This window comes from Aethina tumida, chromosome 3, assembly GCF_024364675.1.
Source record: "Aethina tumida isolate Nest 87 chromosome 3, icAetTumi1.1, whole genome shotgun sequence".
Classification (NCBI taxonomy): domain Eukaryota; kingdom Metazoa; phylum Arthropoda; class Insecta; order Coleoptera; family Nitidulidae; genus Aethina; species Aethina tumida.
Genome location: NC_065437.1, coordinates 18,050,726 through 18,069,570, shown reverse-complemented (window position 1 = coordinate 18,069,570; position 18,845 = coordinate 18,050,726). Strand labels below are relative to the sequence as shown.

General features: G+C 31.3%; 1 protein-coding gene across 1 annotated transcript in view; it reads left to right on the top strand.

Annotated features, from left to right (window-relative positions):
* Nucleotides 1-1,844: 1,844 nt before the first annotated feature.
* Nucleotides 1,845-18,845, top strand: part of LOC109598743 (headcase protein) — a 95,781-nt gene continuing 78,780 nt past the window's right edge. Inside the window, exon 1 of the mRNA XM_049964970.1 lies at nt 1,845-3,229. Coding sequence (XP_049820927.1) covers nt 2,532-3,229 — 698 coding nt within the window. The 5' untranslated portion in view covers nt 1,845-2,531. The remainder of the gene's footprint in view (nt 3,230-18,845) is intronic.

Below are 18,845 nucleotides of genomic sequence, written 5' to 3'. Positions count from 1 at the left end.
GCTTTGCCATCAGCCCCTTCTTCTGGCTCCTTAAATCCAGACGTCAGTGTGGCTTGCAAGACGTTCCCATTGTTTGATAGTGCAAATTTTAGCGTCTTAAGCGATATCTCTGGATCTATTAGATTCACCGCTTTTATATTTGCAATTATATTTTTGACAATAGTTTACAGTACTCATAATATTACAAACCGGGAAAATTAATTTATGGTAAATGACAAATTCGAACAAGATGTACAAACTGAAATAGTCTGTAAAAAATAGTTAGTAAAAGGTTTAGATAATCTAAATGTTAAAAATATGAGCTTCTTCAGTTCTGGATGATTTTCCAAAGTGTCAAAAAATGAGTTATTTTATTATAGATAAACATTATTAGAAGACTTGCACATAATATGAGTTTATTCATGTAGACATACAACAGATGTACGAGAATAATAAAATTATTACTTTCGAATTAGACACGAGATTGTATACGCAGTATATTTAAACATTTAGCTATTTAACATCTTTATTTACTATCAAGTATAAAAATTTTATGATCTTAATAATGAGAGACTAATAAATACATAGTGGTTGTTAGCATTTATTTTTATTGTCATTTGATGATTCCAAATCATTAGTTAGAAATTTATTAAATAGACTTTATTCTTAATTAATAAACAATAAATTTTGTGTATATTTCTGTATTATACACAGATGTACAAAATCAAATAGAAGAAATTGTTTCCGATATTTATTCAATTTTTTATTTAAACCTGATTTCAAATATATTGACCCTACATTTAGCAAAATATTTTTTTTTGTGTTATTTATGAAAGCTTCAGTATTATTACTAATAAATATGGATTCACAAATAAACAATTTCGGAGATATTGAAGATTTTTTACATTTACGTATTTTCTTATCGTTATCAAACGAAAAACTTGTGGGCTTTGACTTATCCGTCTATTTGGAAATGTTTCATACAACATGGGAACTTCCTTTATTTCAGATATTTACATTTTGAAAATTAACTCCATTTCGGATGAACCCACTTTTTTCGTAAAATTCGAATTTTAGAATGAAAATGAGTATTTCCAGCATATTTGCGAAAAAACTAGAGGTAAAAAACTAATTGTGCATGATGATAATGTTTTTTTATATATAAAACTTCTGCTCTAGGAGTAGATACAGAGTCTTAGTCCATATCTTATTTTTTGTACATATTTTTTTGACACCCTGAATATAGATGAATATTTGATAAAACATCGTAAGCAACAATGTTCATCAAATTCGTTTTTTGAGCAATTGGAGTCTTCCTATTATCGGAAACGCCAGTTTTAGACATGTTTTTTTGAATCATCAGGTTTTAACAGAAATTGATATAAAACTTATATAAATCTGAATATAAAAACAAAAAATTATAATTTACTTTTCTGACGATATATCACATGTTCCAAAATTCCACGGAAGTTGAGAATTTGCTTTGATTTTATTGAAATATTGGGTTTTTGTAATTACAAAATATCATTTTTCAATTTTTAACAATTATTTGATTACTTTAGAAATTTATTGCTCTTAAAATTTAGTTGATTTTTTATTAGTTGTTATCTTAGATTAATAACAAAAATAAAATGCCACGAGAAAATCCGTTTTTGATAAAAAAAGTTTCATTTTAAATTTTGTAAAGGAAATGGGTCTTTCAGTCTGACGATAACATGTTCTTGACACGGATTTCAGAACGAATTTAAAAATTAAGAATAATTTGTGCGTATGTTTCATAAAGTTATTTTTATTTCATTTAAATATGAATATTTTAAATTCCATGCATTTTTTTATTCTTATCAAAAAAAAAAAAAAAAAAACGTTTTTACAAGATATTACATACAGATGAACAATTTTAACAATCTATTGGAAAACAGAAATAAACCGACAAGTAGATATTGAAAATATTATAAATTTTGATATTTTCAATAAGTACCTCCATGATTTTTACGATCTCCGTGTCAGGTGCATTAAAACAATCAGCATTCGTCAATGAGTAATGCGTCTGCTGAAGCCGTGCGGGTTAACATGTGCGACGGCGAAGCGCCGCACGATCGGGTAGTAGTAGGAGGCCGCGACCGTGGCGGTGCAACGTGGTGGTGATCCGTTCCGACGGCCGTCGCGACGGTCAGGGCTGCCGAGAGTGAAAATCGGCGGCGGCGACGGGCGCGGCGCTTGCGTCGCACGCGGAAACCGAAAGTGAAAAGCGAAAAGCCCACCCCACTCCTTCCCCTACCTTTCGCTTTCGGCCGGTGCCGTCCCCTCCAGACCACTTTCCCCGGCGGTGCGTGCATCGTTGCAGTAGGCTGCCGAGTGAGCCGCTTACAAGACGTGACCGCTAACGTATTTGCGAGGCAAGGTCAACAGCATCCACACACACACACACACACTGCGTCTCCGGCGTTCTGGACGGCGAACATTCGTGCGGAGTAAAACTGTTCGTTGCAACCCTGAAACGAAGGGATATTTTGGCACCAGGTCGCCGCTGGCGCGACGCCACCAGTGACGTTATGGCACCGCGACGCCATCTCGGACAAGTTCAAGGCCTGTTGGGAATCGATGGGCTGGAGGACGCGAACGTGACCCGGTGCTGCGTGCCCACCGGGGACTGTCTGCGCGTCCAGCAACAGCTAAGCCCCAACAACAACGACCCCATGCTCATCTCCCTGGACGACCTGCGGGACACGGTCCGCGTGACCTGCAACAACGAACTGTGCACCGCCGGCCGGTACATGCACCGCGAGTGCTTCGATCAGTGGGAACAGACCGTACTGGCCTATCTGAAGACCTGCGGCAGGGCCAGGTCCTGGAGCGAGCGTCAACGACACCAGAACCTCTGGACGAAGAAGGGCTACGATCTCGCCTACAAGGCGTGCGGCTGCCGGTGCGGCCGCGGCCACCTGAAGAAGGACCTGGACTGGATGCCGCCGCCGCCCACGAGCCACATCTTTGGGCGCATCGAGGAGATCGACGCCGGCAAGAAGAAGAAACGCAACAGGAACAGGAACCCGAAGCCGACGCTGGCCGTCTCCGCCAATCACTCAGTCGGGATGATTGGAGAGGCGCCGCCGACGCGTGGCAGGGCTGGAAGTCTGTCGTCGAGCACCGGGTCATCGTCGCCGCCGGCTTCAGGCAGCGAGACCAGCATCTCGCCTGTTCATGCTCATTCCAAGAAGAAGTCCAAGATCGAGATCGCAGATAGAATCAGGTAAATATTTATAAAATATAAGTAAATAATTTATTTATTTTTAAAACTTGTATTTTATTTAAGTCTAAGTATTCTGAAAATATATACTAAAAAATCGGGATTGTCAAGTCCGAAACACTCGTTTAAAATATATTTTATTTGCACAACAATCATTTTAAAAGAAAAAATAAAAGTACTGAAAATATATTAATACATTAATTTATTGGTTTACAAAATTTATTATTTTTTTCTAACGAATTTTCTTTAAATATGCTTTAAATGTCTTTTTTTCATTATGAATATCATCAATAAGTTGCTGTTAGAGCTCTACATCATTGCCACCAGTGGAATATGTACGAAATTTATTCGGGGAATTCCCTAGTTTATTGGCGCCACCATTTTTTAAATAAAATTTATGCATTTAATTTAAAACTATAAAAAGATAAAATCTCCGTTTTATTTAATCTAATTAAAATATAGAAATGATTTCTTTGGTACATATATTGTATGTATTTTTATATTTTTTTTATTACATTAAATATTATATTTTTTGATTCTCCTAACTTACAAGAATATTTTTGTCACTAGTTAAATATTTTAATTTTAGATTAGATATCACAATTTTTCATATATTTTTTTCATTGCATAATTTTGGTTGAAATATTTTAATTTATTCTGAATTCGATACTTTTTCAATAAAAAAATTATATAACTGCACCATCTATCATCAGAATATAAATAAAGGGGAACCCCCAATTTATTTGCGCGATCGCATTTCAAATAGAATTAATGCTTTTCATTTATAACTATAAAAAATGTTTTAAACTATTGTATTATTTTTTTGCTTAAAATAAAAGTTTTATTTAATCTCTTAAAAAATACTGAAATGATTTTTTGGTAATATAATGTACGTATTTTTTATGTTTTATGTTTTGTATGTTGTTTGTTAAATTAAATATCATATTTTGATGATTTTTCACATATTTGTCCTATCTTAAATAAAAATATTTACATCGTCAGTTAAATATTTACATTTTTAAAATATTCTCTCAAAATATCTAAAAATGTCGTTTTTTTTTCATTGCATAACATTACTAGAAATATTTTAATTTATTCCGAATTCGATAGTTTATTTGTTAAACAAATAAAATCGATACAACTGCTTGTTATAAACTGGTTTATTATTTTCGGTCGAAACATCTGGTTGATAAACACCTTCAATAGTTTGTTTATGTTTTACTGTATCTTACACATCTTATCATCTATTTTTACAACCAAGTAAGGCAGTACTATTAATATTTTCTACTTGAAAGCTGTAAATAAAGATTAAATGAATGTTATAAAAAATATTTTCTAAATTTTTACAATCCAACCATGAGTATTGAGCTCTTTACTCCTAATAATAAGTTAAAAAATAAAATTTTTACCTAATCTTGTTCAACAAAATTATTATAAAAGTATCTAAAAGTTTTAAATATTGTTTAAAATTCGTCGCACTTATAAATTGCGTTGAAACTTCCGGCGGATCTTGCACTCCGTAAATTCAATGAATCCCGCGAGGGAGAAAGGGCGCCGGGGGATAAATGTTCGCAACCGGTCCCTGCATTCGGTAGGTCAAGGTGAGTTGCGAGGCTGACTCCGCTGATAGATGCGTCTATCGATCTACGGGGCCGCAGACGCCTCCGAGAAAAATGCGTCGGAGACGTTGTCGAGAGATCACAATTTTCGGGCCACCCTCGATGAGAGGAACGTTGAGCCTTTTTCCATCGCATTCCGTCGGCTCTGCACGCGTGATTTAGGACGCCGCGGCTTTTTTCGGTTAAAGTGGTTTTTCGGTACGCCTTGGGGCCCGATTCCGGCGAACATTTTCTGCGGTATTCGAAGGATGATATTCAAAAAGTTGTGTGTTATTTAATCTGGAAATATTGTAATTTAATTTAATTGTTAAATAATAATTAGATATAAAAATGTTTATGTAGATATTAAATAATCTCGTGTTGCTAAATTTTTAAGTGATATTTTAAAAATAGATATAGCATAAATATTTACAATGCAATTATTTTCAGATATGTAAATGACAAAAATATAAAAGTATTATACTAATTGGTAAATATTTAATTTTAATGTATATAAAAAATGCATATAAACTTATCTATGTTGAGTCACCTTTGCTATTTTGACAATTATCACATAATCGTCAATATTTACTGAGCATTTTCGGGACTATATATCTAGATAGATTTTATATAACATAAGTATGTAAACTAAACCGTAAATATTTTCACCAAAATCCGCTAAAGTAAGCAGCAATTTGACCTTTTTCTCGTAATCTTAGTTATTCGGAATAAATGAAAAAAAGTAAAATGAAACGTAATTCCAAACAGAGAGTGTGGTCAGTGTAAGTAATGCTACACCGTGAAAATTTATATGTAATGGTACACCGTGCATGTTCGGAAAATATTTCAAGCGAGTAAAACGAAACTGATATTTTCATATTTTTGTAATATTTTTTAAGATAACAGTGAAAGGAAGTGAGAGACAATTTAGTAAAGATATATTAATTATATCCTGTAAAAGGCAGTATTATTATTCAGATGTCATTATATTGTCATACCATTTTTGTCTAAGCGACGTTATTGCATTTTCATGTGGCCAAAGACTCGGCACATAAACAATGGACACCAATAAATCACATTTTTAAATGGAGAAAATTGCCGTCAATTACCATAAATTTGCAATATTGCAGTTGTCGAATTACCGATAATTCGCCATTCAAACCGGGAACGTGATTGATGAAGCGCCTTCTCAATACAAAAAAAATATATATGTTCGTATGCTAATCGTTTGCCCTTTTGCAATTCGCCGGAGGAAGTGCGTCCATTGAAACTCTCCCCGTGTTGGCACCGTAATCAAAATGTGTTCGCGCACTTTCTAACCAATATTCGACGACGGTGCACAAACGTTAAATAGCGAGACCCTTTCGTAACTAGTGGTCGAATGGTGTAAAAATAAACTTGAGGCGGTTATGTCCAATTTTGGAAGGTTGCCACATGTGAGACTGTAATCTTTTTCGGTCGTTCGAGACATTATGCCGAAAAAAGGAGATGGCGGATTGTTATTGTCGTCTGTGCTTCTCGATACTCCGTAATAAATGTGATATCGATTTGTTCTTATGCAATTTTAAAAGCATTGGATGAAATTTATGTTTTATATGAAGAAAAAAAAAAGTTATTACGACATCAAAACTGCTCGAGTAAACCGCATCGAGTTTTCAACTTCTGAGTTGTGTATTATTTTTAGTAATTCTCTCAGAAGTTTGATAAGGAAATTGTGATGTATTTTTTCATGAAATATGCAGGATAGTTTCAGGAAGCAAGTTGATGTTGGTTTAAGTAAAGGGATTTTTATATAATTTTATGTAATTTTATGAAATATTCTTTTTATAAATTGTAGCGGTCTTTGACTTTTTTATCTAGCATTTGGACAATTTTGATTAAGAATAAATATTTTTCCTATAACGATAAAATGATTCAAATTAAATTCAAGTTTAATCATGTACGTACCGAAAATATAATAGTTATTAGAAATAATAGTTATTTGAACTTACAGTAGTGTTCATAATTATAGTAAATTATTAAACAATATTAAAAATATGAGTAGTATTAGTTGAATTGAATGCCTCTACCTATAATTTGTTTTTTCTCTTATTGTTGTGTCTATTATGTAACTGGTCAATCTATGTTTATTCTTTTTTTTTAATGGACAAAATTATAATAACTTTTCACTTTACGGTTTTTCATTGCTCTTTGTGAATTTAAATTGGTTATTTAACACTGATTTTTTGCTGATTATAATTATTTAATCATTGATCGAAGTGAAACTCTAAAAAAATAATTTAGACAACGAGAAACAAGAAGTGATAGCTAAGGTCATGGCTAGATAAGTCGATCGTTTCCCGTATTATTAAAAAATTTAGAAAGAGTGGCCAAGTGGTGGCTACGAAAATTAATAATAGGATAATTCGAATAACAAAAAACAATCCAATTTTATCAATTGAAATTAAACCTAATCTAGCTAGCAAAAGGATATTTTACAAAGTGTTAATGTAAAATTAATTACCACAAATTTAATAATTAAATTAATCATGTCAAAATTAAAGTTGGTATTCAAAAAAATATATGTAACATTTTATAAAATAATAATATGGTAGTTTTTATAATACTGCATAAAGCAACAACAGCAGATTAATAGTTCCCCTTAAATAAAAGTGTTATGGCTAAAATATTTAATATTTTAAAAAGTTGCTATAATATTAAACACCACTCTATAATTTCTTGAGTTAAAAATTATTAGAATCTGCCAAAACCTTAAAATTATTTGAATAATGATATTCAGATATGATATTTTCTATCTATATAGAGACTTAAATAAATAATAAAAAATCGAATTAAATTTGAATTTAAACAAATTATACTAAATAATTTTTAGTTATTCTGTTTACTTACAATTAATTAATTAATTGCATTAAGAGTTACCGGATTCTACTCAAGATTTGAATATTGTCTTTACTGTGATTTGTTCGTATTAAATTATAATTTCTTGTGGTGAGAATTAATCAGAATCTTACCGACTTATTAAAATAATTCATTTGTAAATATTTTCTAAGATTAGTAGTGTAATCAGATAAACTAAATGAAAATTCATTCTTAACTTAACATTTAATTTTCTAAAATATAAATTAATAAATGAAATAATGATTCTTGGTCATTATAAAACATTTGCACAATTTGTGTGCGAATATGCAGCCGCGTAAAAGCATTTGGGAAACAATTTTCGTTAATTCACTTAGAACGTGATTTGTCTTAAACACAACAAAGCAAGATGTCACCGGATCCATTTGTTTCCCGTAGTGTCGGATTATTTATCTCCCAGCTACACACTAACTGAATTATTTACCGGGGTACAAATCAATTATATAATGTTAGTCCCTAAAATTCGGTTTCCGAATCCGCGCCGCCGTAAATTAACGCACGGCCACAAGGAAAACAAAACCCCTTGGTCCGAGTTGAAAACCGAACTGGCAAAGGTGGTTTATTGCATTCGGAGGATTGGGCGCGGTAATTAGTAATTAGTCCCCTGGTTGTTTCTCAGCAGCTCCATTTGTTAACGACGCCGAGTTGTTAGCGATACGTTATAGTGTCGTTAGCTAGCGCGCCCCGATTTACGAACCTAATCAGCAGATTCGGTCGCTGGCTTGTTAGCAAATTGCCGATTGGATTTACCGAGTCTAATTGCTGCGACATGAAAGCGAAAAAATCAAACGAAAAGGTGCGTGTCGCTGGAGAAAAAATAAACGTCTCCTTAATCCGAATATGTCGAGCTCGGTTCTGGAAACGGATTCCATGACTAAGTTGGGAATTCGACTTGATTATGCCGTTCCAAATAAGAGAAATGTGCCTTCAGTCAGCAATGGGAGACCGATGAACCTATTCTATAGGAGAGAATTTACACTTAAAACGGTTTGCCCTTTGTTATCGGGTAATTCTATAGTTTTAGTAAAGCTCGTCTGTATAATATTGTTATTTAATGGTGTCAAAGTTTCATCAAAGTAATATATAATGAGTTCAGAAAATATTTTAACAACTCTTTTGAGAACTGAATAGTTTATTCATTGAGATTTAGTAAAATAATTCCAGTTAGATCCAAGTTTAGTGATGAAACAATCGTTTACAATTTGAACATATTTTTGAGAAATGAATAGTTTGTTTATAAGATTTAATAAAACTATTCGAATTAGGCTCAAGTTTAGTAATTTTGCTAGTCAAACTAAAGTGAATTTTAATGCTTTAATTCACTTTTAGTTTGAGGCATTAAAAATGGCCAAAATTATGTAATTATTATGTTTAGAAGTGAATATTGTAGTGAACTTAATAGAACAATAAAAATTATATTCAAGGTTTAGTGAACCAATCAAATCGTGTAATTATTATAGTGGTATTTTTTGTTAACTTTTAATTTCTTGTCATAATTTTATTTTTGTATATTTAAGTGCTTTTGTTGACTTTTTATTTCTTATGTTAAAAATTGCTAGATTATCAAGTACTGAATGTATTTTAACAAGTATGTTGAGAAATAAAACGTTTATTCATAGAGACTGAATAAAACACTTTAAATTAGATTAAAATTTAATGATGTAACTTGACGAACTATTCAGAATATTCTTGAATACTCCACTTTAGTTATTGAAGTAAGAATACAAGCATTCAGAAATATTGAACGTATTTTAAAAAGTATGCTGAAAAGTGAATATTTAGCAAAACAAATCGGATTCAAGATTAGTAATTTAACTAGACAAACTAGTTTGAATAATTTGGTTTATTAAGGTTATTTTAGTATATTTGTCAATTTTTACTTCTTTGTGTTAAAAATTATCTCGGATTTATCAGAATTTCCAACATATAAAAGTTGAAAAGTCAATATTATATTTATGAATATTTAAAGTAACTTTTACTTACGAAAATAAAAAACAGTACTATGTAATCTGTTATTTAAGTACTTTTAGTTTCTTGAGTTAAAAATGTATCTTCTATAATTTATTTCTGGAAATTTAATGAAACAAATTGAATTAGGTATTAGATTCAAGTTTAGTGATGCAACTAGACAATTGAAACTGAGTAATCCTCAGGTATAAATGCACTTGTCCACTCTTAGTTTCTTGCTTTAAGAATTACCAGAATCCGCCATGTCGAGACGAATGGTCGCCGTGGCATCCTACGTTATGCTTAGGAAGCACCCTCTAAGTGACATCTTGCATTATGCTGATACAAGAATAGGATTTTTCCATTTTCATAAGTTTTATGTGTGTCTGCATGTAAAATCATGGCCACCATCTCGTAGCAATATATTTTGCTAATGTATTGTTTCAAGTGAGACGTGAGCGGGAAGTGGTTTTAATTTTGCAAAATGCAAGGAAGTGCGCTCAGCATGTTCTATTGCGAATTCGTTTGGAATAAAATATTAATATGTATGATATTGGAGAACTGTCTGTCGAGGAAATAACATGCACAATTTATTGATTTCATATATGGCGTAAATGGATGTTGCCGGGAAATTACATTACTCATTAAACAATAAAAAGGGCAAACGGCAACGTCATTTTGTCTACAAACATGCACATAATTTCGATGCTTTGTAAATTATTTACTTTAATTTGCGTGTAACACAGACACTTAATGTTAAATAATAAAAAAATAAAGTCTCAATTGGGATCTTAGAATTTATTCAAAGTTATAATCGGCTTACGTTGGCTTTAGACATAATTTATACCGGCAATCCCTTCTTTAGCTTGTTGTACGCTTGAAATGTGTATATGTATATTTTTAACGTTGTTTACTAGATATGATCGTGTGGGTTGGACAATTTTATCAAACTGGTAAATAAGAGTGTTTATTTTTAAAATGTATGCGATAACGCTCGTTATTGTACGGTGTTAAGCGGGCTTTTAAAAAGAATAAAACAACATTGGCTATATTTAAATTGCACAGATGTTCTTCGTCTGCATTGGAAATAATAAAAACATTGTGTACGAGAACATTTTTAACCAGACCATCTTTTGCTGGGTCAAGTTCTTCACAGCATCCTCACCATCTTGAATATATAGAGTGTGTCATAAAAGAGTAAAATTATACTTTGCCATTTTAAATTTCAAATATATTTTGTAGTTTTGGTTTAATTCTTTAATTTATACTTCACTTCCACAAGAAACTTGTTGCTATATAATTTGAAGTTAAGTTTTATTTGCTATGTTGAGAAAAGTAAGTGCCACACCAATTTTATTTCTGTTAGCCACTTGTACGACACGAATTATCAACAGGAACATAAAAAAGCATGTTTTAAATTCAGTCTTGTTAAAAATACAACACCCCGTTTATATTTATCTATCCGATGCGGTTCGTGTGGGACGGTATTTTTAGAACGTAGTAAAGTTAAAAAGCCCCAAGGCCGTCGCATAATTGTTACTCCGGACGAAATTAAATCAAAATGATATAAAAAATACTTTCAAGTTTGCCAAGGGGACGTTAGTTGGATTTTATTGCTGGTAATTGCACGTTATTACCAGCAAAAATTGATTTAATTACCGGTTCATTTTGTATGTTGTGGAAAGGATAATTTTTATTGCTGCTCTGCATCTAATTGTTTATTTGTCTCTACGGGGTGTTTCGTAAAATTTGGGATCCAGCTCAGGCGATTGAAAGCTTCAAAATAGGAAAGTTTTTGTAAAATATTTTTTTAGGAGTACTGTCTAAATAATATTGTGTAATTTGTACTTAATTTTAAATTAAAAAAGGGACTAAGAAATATTAAAAATTTCAACAATTTTTTTTAATACACAAAATTATAAGAAATCCTAAATAAATTTGAATGTTAAAAAAATAATAATTTAAGTTAAAATAATCCTTGTATTGAAAGCTTCTAAATGGGAATGTTTTTATAAAATAATTTTGAAGTAAGGCCTAAATAATATTGTATGATTTGTAGTTAAATTTTGATTGTAATTAATTTGTTCAAAATTCAGACGAGGAAAAAATGTAAATTTCAACCATTTTTTTAGATAAATATGCAAAATTTTGAGAAATCCTGAATTAAATTATTTGATTTAAAATTTATTATTTTACAAATATTAAGCTTAAAAATTAAAAATAACATTTTAAATAAAAAAATAATAAAATAAAATATTTAATTTATATTTATAAAGTTTGAAATATTAAGCTTAAAAAATAGCAATTTAAATTAAAAAAAATCGTTTGGATTAACAACAAATATTATCCTTGTATTTGTGTGGAGCATCACAACCGTCAGCACAATCTTATTCATCCTCAAGGTAGATGCATCATTACTGTGGTAACAGCTTGAAGACTGTTGTGTGGGACAAAAGAGTAGCAATTTTTTCAACAACGAGGGCGGTCCTCAAATAAAACCGGAGAAAACCAAATACAAAATGTGCACCTTTTTAAAATTTTGGTGAATGCACCCCGACAAATATTCACGCACATTAAACAATTCTATTAATAGAGGGAAGCAAACAACGCGATTACAAATTAGTGTAGGTAAAAAAGCGTGTAACAATCTTGGGAGGAGTGCAAAACGCGAACAATACCACATTACCATGGTCTGCTGGATCCGCAGTTACGGCCATTCCAGAGACGGATTTTACGAGTTTTCGTTCTATTGTGCGTGCGCCGTGTTTCGCCGCGAGACCAGAACCAGACATTGGCCAGCATTGTGTTCCAAGACGGACATTAATGCCACTTTTACTGCACACATGTGCTCTCGTGGAACGTCCCGATTAATGGCCGTTTTATTAGTGACGACTGCCAGCCATTTTTCCATCTCCATTCCCCGTAATATGCAAAATGCGATTTTTGTGGGTTTTATTTACTCGTCTAGCAATAGAGGATGAAATATTCACGCTTTTTTTCATGGCTGAATACGAATGAACAATGCGTCTTGTGCTTTGTGCTTTTCTACATGTAAAGTCTCAGCGTACGATTACAGTTGACGCCTCTTTTACTTTGGAACTTGAGATAGTTAAAATTTCTCCTGTACGACCCGACACACAAGGTTTTTCCTGTTGTACGGGTCAGGATGTTTACGAAATTTGTTTTCCTCATTTTCCGATATCGCATAATTGTTTGTTTATTCAATAACGAATTCATGATTATATTTAGCTGTGGTCAAGGTCGAATTCGCTATTTAAAGAACCGTGGTGCCAACTTGGGCTTCCATGTGAACACAGTGCAATAAAAAGGGAAATAAACAATTTCAAGGAAAATGTTATCTCCATTTATTATTAACAATTTTCTCAACTAATTGTAATTGTTTAATTAATTTTTTTTTACATTAAAGTTATATTGAATTTCATATTTAGTGGGTACCTCAATTTTTTTTTTTTTTCGTAAAAGGCATGTCAATTTTCGTGGATTCTTCAGTAACGATCAAAATGCAATTTACAGCAACCAAGATTGTAAAAAAATGAGTTCTGGACACTTAACTCAATTTTTTTCTCCATCTGGAACTGGAATTACAGTCTTAAACAGATGCTTTGTTAACTAATTTATTAAATTGTTATGTATATGTAGTTGCATAAATAAGTTCGGTTAAAAAGTGATTAATACCGAATATAAATTTTAAAAACTAAATAATGCGAATCAAGCTGTATTATTTCATTTAATGAAATGATTTAATGATGTGTATACTATTTAAAACTAATTTAGAATATTCAATTAAACCTTTTATAAAAACATCAAAATTTTTTATTCTCAACTCGACAGTCTTGTTATTTATCCAAGTACAGAAGTTAATTATCTTTTTTAACCATTGTTGTTTTTTTCATAATCTTTCATGAATCATTAATTTGCAGCACCTTAATTCTAAAAATAGTTTCCGGTAATGAAAAAGTAATTGCGGAATTTTTGCACTTTCAAGTCGCTATGTTCGTAGAATTGATACGGTATCGTCGGAGACTCGGCTTCTGGCGTTTTATCTTTGGTTCGTGACTTAAGCCACAGCTGATATTGAAAATGACGCCCACAAGTTAGCCGGTCGCTATTGTTACATCCTCGGAAACTTTATCCGATGCATAATCTTTATTACGCCTCTTTCGATGGGGGCCGAGCGAAAAAAAATGAAACGGTTTTAAAACAAAAATCGGTGATAAATAGTGAATTGTTCATTGTGGGTGCTCGGTAGATTCAGATTGCGGGAGTGAGTTGGCGAATTATTCAGTTTCGGCACCTATCACACGAATTGAATGGGGCGCAATCCACTTACTGATAACGTGTTAGCCATAAACTCAGTTTATCTCTTAATAATTTTTATTGCCCCTATTTCATAAATTTTGTGTCCTGTTAAATAATCAGTTTTGCAACACACGTCAATACTTTTTTCTGTGGGGGAGAATGAAATTCAAACTTTACTCATACAAAATGTGACTAATATAAACCCATTCTTTGACCAATCATCATCTTGGTCGCCAGATTGCTTCAATTTATTGTCAATTCAAGTATGGCCAAAACGTTGTTGACATTCCTTTAAATTCTCGTGGGTGTTTCCAAAGCGAATATCCAGGCTATGGTGACGTAATGTTGTGTGTGGTCACATTTGGCGCCACTTGTTCTATCCACCGAGCGTGTCACCTTGCTGTAAACACCGGTCAGATAATGGAAAAACTTGGTCAGCAACTGTTTGAACCCGGTTGTTTTTTTTTTTATTTAGTTTCTCCGGAGTGTTTATGTAAACCTGCAACTTTTGCTGGATTTCACTGTGTACTCTTTACACTTTACTTAGTTTACATTTTACTTTGTAGCGTAAGTTGTATTAATCGGGCTCTATGGACGAGGTCAAGAATAACATGATGGACTTAATGGTAAACAGATTCCGGGCGGAATTGCGTTCTATTTTCAGGTCGTTGAATAATTGCGGGGAATTGTGTTTGTGTGTGTGCATTGTAAACGATTTTACGTTCACATCAGTAATATTTGTTTTGTATCCACTTCTATTTGGTGGACCTTGAGATTAGGCCGTAGCACAATATTATACAGTTTGCTGTTCTCGCATTTCCGTCAATGAATAAGTTTTATTGCAATGGCATTGCAGAAAATATTACACCGTGGAATTATTGCTTTTATAATTGATGTGCTAAAAATACAACTACTACAAAAACATGAGCGTAAAGTATTTTTAACCTTATACGAGGATATTAATCGTCTCCTCATGGGCTGTTGGACCGTGCAGTGTCAAACATTGTCAAACAGCGTAATAATTTTAATTAATTTTGTAATCTATTATCGAAAAACCCGCGGTTATGGTAAACGTATCAAATTTGTTTGGCGAGTTATTTTTGCTCTCATAAATGTGAGGCTCGGATGGGGAATAGAATTTTTTATCTTTGTTGTAAACAACATACACTGTGACGAACAAATTCGTAATTTGTTTGCAGTTGAATCGATTGCATAAATATAATTTAAAAAATATTCTTATACATTTATAACATTATTATAGAAACTATTTCTTGGACTGGATGTTCAAAGACAAATTGTTTATACTTAATATTCTAACATTTCGGTTGCCAAAATTCCGCATAGTTTAGCTTATTGAAACCTCGACAATTTATTTATAATCGTGACACGGGTTTAGGCGAATTTTGGCGAATATTCTCTGAATTTATGTATTTTTTGGCCTTGAACAGTGCCAAAAATATATACATAAAAAAGTCATAATAATGCATATTGTTACTAGCTGTGAGAATTGAAAAGAGATAATAAATATAGTTCTAAAAGTTGTTTTAAATGGGATATATTTACTTCCTATTATGAAGAAGCATAAAACTAGATCGTTATTTAGATAAGTTTCCATGTTTGGGGAAAATATTCATAGCGAAATTTTTATTTTCGACAGAGGATTATGCAAATAACTATTGAAAATGTTCCTTCTCCTTTAGGGACATTTCACTATATAATATACTCTTAAAAGTGTTTTATTTTATATTAATTTACATTTATATAGAATATACGAGTAAGTTCTTTGCGAAATACTTACTTTTTAATGAAATTTATTTTAGACGAAAACTACAGTAGTTGTATATTTTCGGTATACAAGAATCTTTATCTATCACATGAATACAAAATACATGTATTTTAGTTTCCAAAGTGTGCATTCATATAGACAGATATATCTATAAACATAAATAAATAATTAAGTAATTAATTGAATTAATGGAATCTTAAAAATTAGAATTTTTTAGTCTATGACGATTACCCAAGAATAGACAGATAAATGGTTTGAAAATACTAAATATTTATATTATAATATTTGCGAAACTTGATTGCAAATTTATTTTAGATTTGATAATTTTTGCAGCCACAAAATTATTTGCAAAATAATATTGAAAATATTTATGTACACGTGTATACAATCAATTGATAGCATTAAATAAGAACTACAATATTGTTTGAATGAATTATTTTACAAATTACTTTCTCTTTCTGTTATTTATAAATTGATAAATTAAGTAATGTTTCTCAATGTCATGTTTAAAGAGTTACCAAAATCGACTTTAGTAACATAAGAATATTATTAACATCCTGAAGTTAAACGCAATGTAGACAAGACACCTAAATTTAAAATAAAACCAAACAATTCAAGCCCGTTAAGCTTGCGTAACTTTAATGTACTTAGAAGATTTATTTAATCCAAAACCTTAACTAAGCAAATTTAATTAGACAGTTTTAAATATTCATTCTTGTGGCACTAATTTTACATCTTTAGTACCAGACTTGGCAAGTTTTCCTTAACCAAAGTTTAATTACTTACAGTCAAAATGAAACTATCAAACTAATAAACTACAATGTAACCAGATTAAATTCGAATCGTTGCTTGAGCAATTAAAACTCACGAGCATATACTTTAATTAAAACGATAAATAACATGTTAGCTTTTTAATAAAGGCCCCGGCCTTTCATTTTTATATTCCTGTTTATGTTTACCTCAGCAATTAAGTTTCACGATATTGGGAAAAATGGTTGTTAGGAATATATGAAAATGTGTTAAGGCGCTGTTTTATGACGATACATTCAATATTAGGACCGAGTCAATTTAAAGTTAAATTGCTTTTGGTGGCGTGAATTTAAATAAACAGGAATGGAAGCTCGACTTCTAGCAAAAAAAGCTCCATTAACTTTTGACTGACATACTAATTTGTGATTTGCTTTTTTGTCATCTGTATATGTATACCTGCATTTGTGTTTTTTCCCGTCGTTCGTCTCGGCAATCCAGATCCAGATGAGACGTTTCCTATTCAGTCCGTGGCTCACTCAAAGAAGTCGAGCGAAAAATTAAAACAATCCTCCACTATGTCATCTCGGCAAACAATAATACCCTTTATCTCGAGTCAATGTACTGTAAATGTTGTTAAATTTATCTGTACGTTTAAGTATGCTGATTTTTTATGGCAAACAAGACTTGGTTGGGAAGATTTCATTTGTCAAGAAAGGTACGGCTTTTAAAAACGAGCAAATAGGGAACGAAAACTAAATTATTATTGCTGTATTTTGGAATTGTGCTTTAATGGAGTATTGTTTGTTTCAGGTACGCCACACACGATTTTCTTATTCGAGTAACAAACAATAAGTAGACATGCACGCGATACATAATCGGGATGGTGTGTAACACGGTACGTAAAACTTGTCCATTATTCGAATACCTGTAATCAAGGGTGGTGAAATCAGTCGTTGAACCGTTACCATATTGATAAAATCGTGCCACAGATAGTTTAATAATAGCTTGCATAGTGTGTAGATTATTAGCATGTGCGATATGCTAATTGAATGCATGTACAAGTGCAGGGTATTTGTGCATGCATGTCGAAAATTTAAAAATTCAAGTATTATAAACAATTGCTTGGGATAACAAATTTGAAACAAAAGTAAACTTAAGTTTGTCCAACTTTGTTGTTGGATGGCATTCTTGACAAGAATATGTTAATATTAAATATGTTAAATAAGTGCTCAATATATTATTAAATTTAATATTTTAAATAATTGAAAAAAATACTGTGTTCATGTATAAATATAAAATAATATTTCAAGTGTCTTCTATTTTATATATAGATGCTGATGATGGCTAACTGATAGAACATAAAATGATTAATAAGTACAAAAATATTTAATTATGTTAAATAATTATCTTTTTTCATAGTTTTTGTTTTTTAAGGATAATAATAACATAAAACAACATAACTTCTGGTTTATTTTCACTGCCATTTTACTTTACATTTATTTCTATAGTATTTTTAGTACAAAAATAATAAATATAAAATACTTCAATAATATATAATAATAATTAAAAAGTTGCTTAAAATATGTCTCATAAATAATGAAAAAATTCTTACTTTTAAAACTCAAATTTGGATTATTTTTTTATCATTAATTTGAAAAAATAAGTAAAATTTAAGTATCTTAAACTATATTTAAAAAAAATATGTATATAAATAAACAATGACTATTACTACACAAATTAATATAAAATATTTTCTTGAATATTAATAAAAAAGAATTGAAAACAAAAGAGTTAAACAACACTATAAATGCCAATACTATTTTATAATAAATTCCTATAAAAAATGTTTTATTTATTCAATGAAAACATTAACGCACTGAGAAAGGTTAAATCTGGTATGCATTCTACATTTTGATTTATGGATACAATTAAATTTCTATTTATAAGATAATGAAATGTTTTAAACTCAAGGAGACTCATTAACTTATTTATAATTAAATGTGTACCAATATAATTAAATTAACTGCATTGGAACTGACAGTACTATTTTTATTCCTCGAAACATGCAAAATGAACACTGCAAGTACGTTCTCCCAGGAAACTTGCGAGCATAATTGAAAATAAATAATTTTAACAGTAAAGTGACAAGTCAAGTTAACTAAGAGTGCATAAATTTGTATATACTAATAATAATTTCCCGGATGAACTTGGGAAAATTAGCTTGGAATTCAATTAAAATAAGTGGCTGCACCGACACAGACTCCGGTGGCCGTGCGTCTTAAGACTTAATGCCGCCTTACAT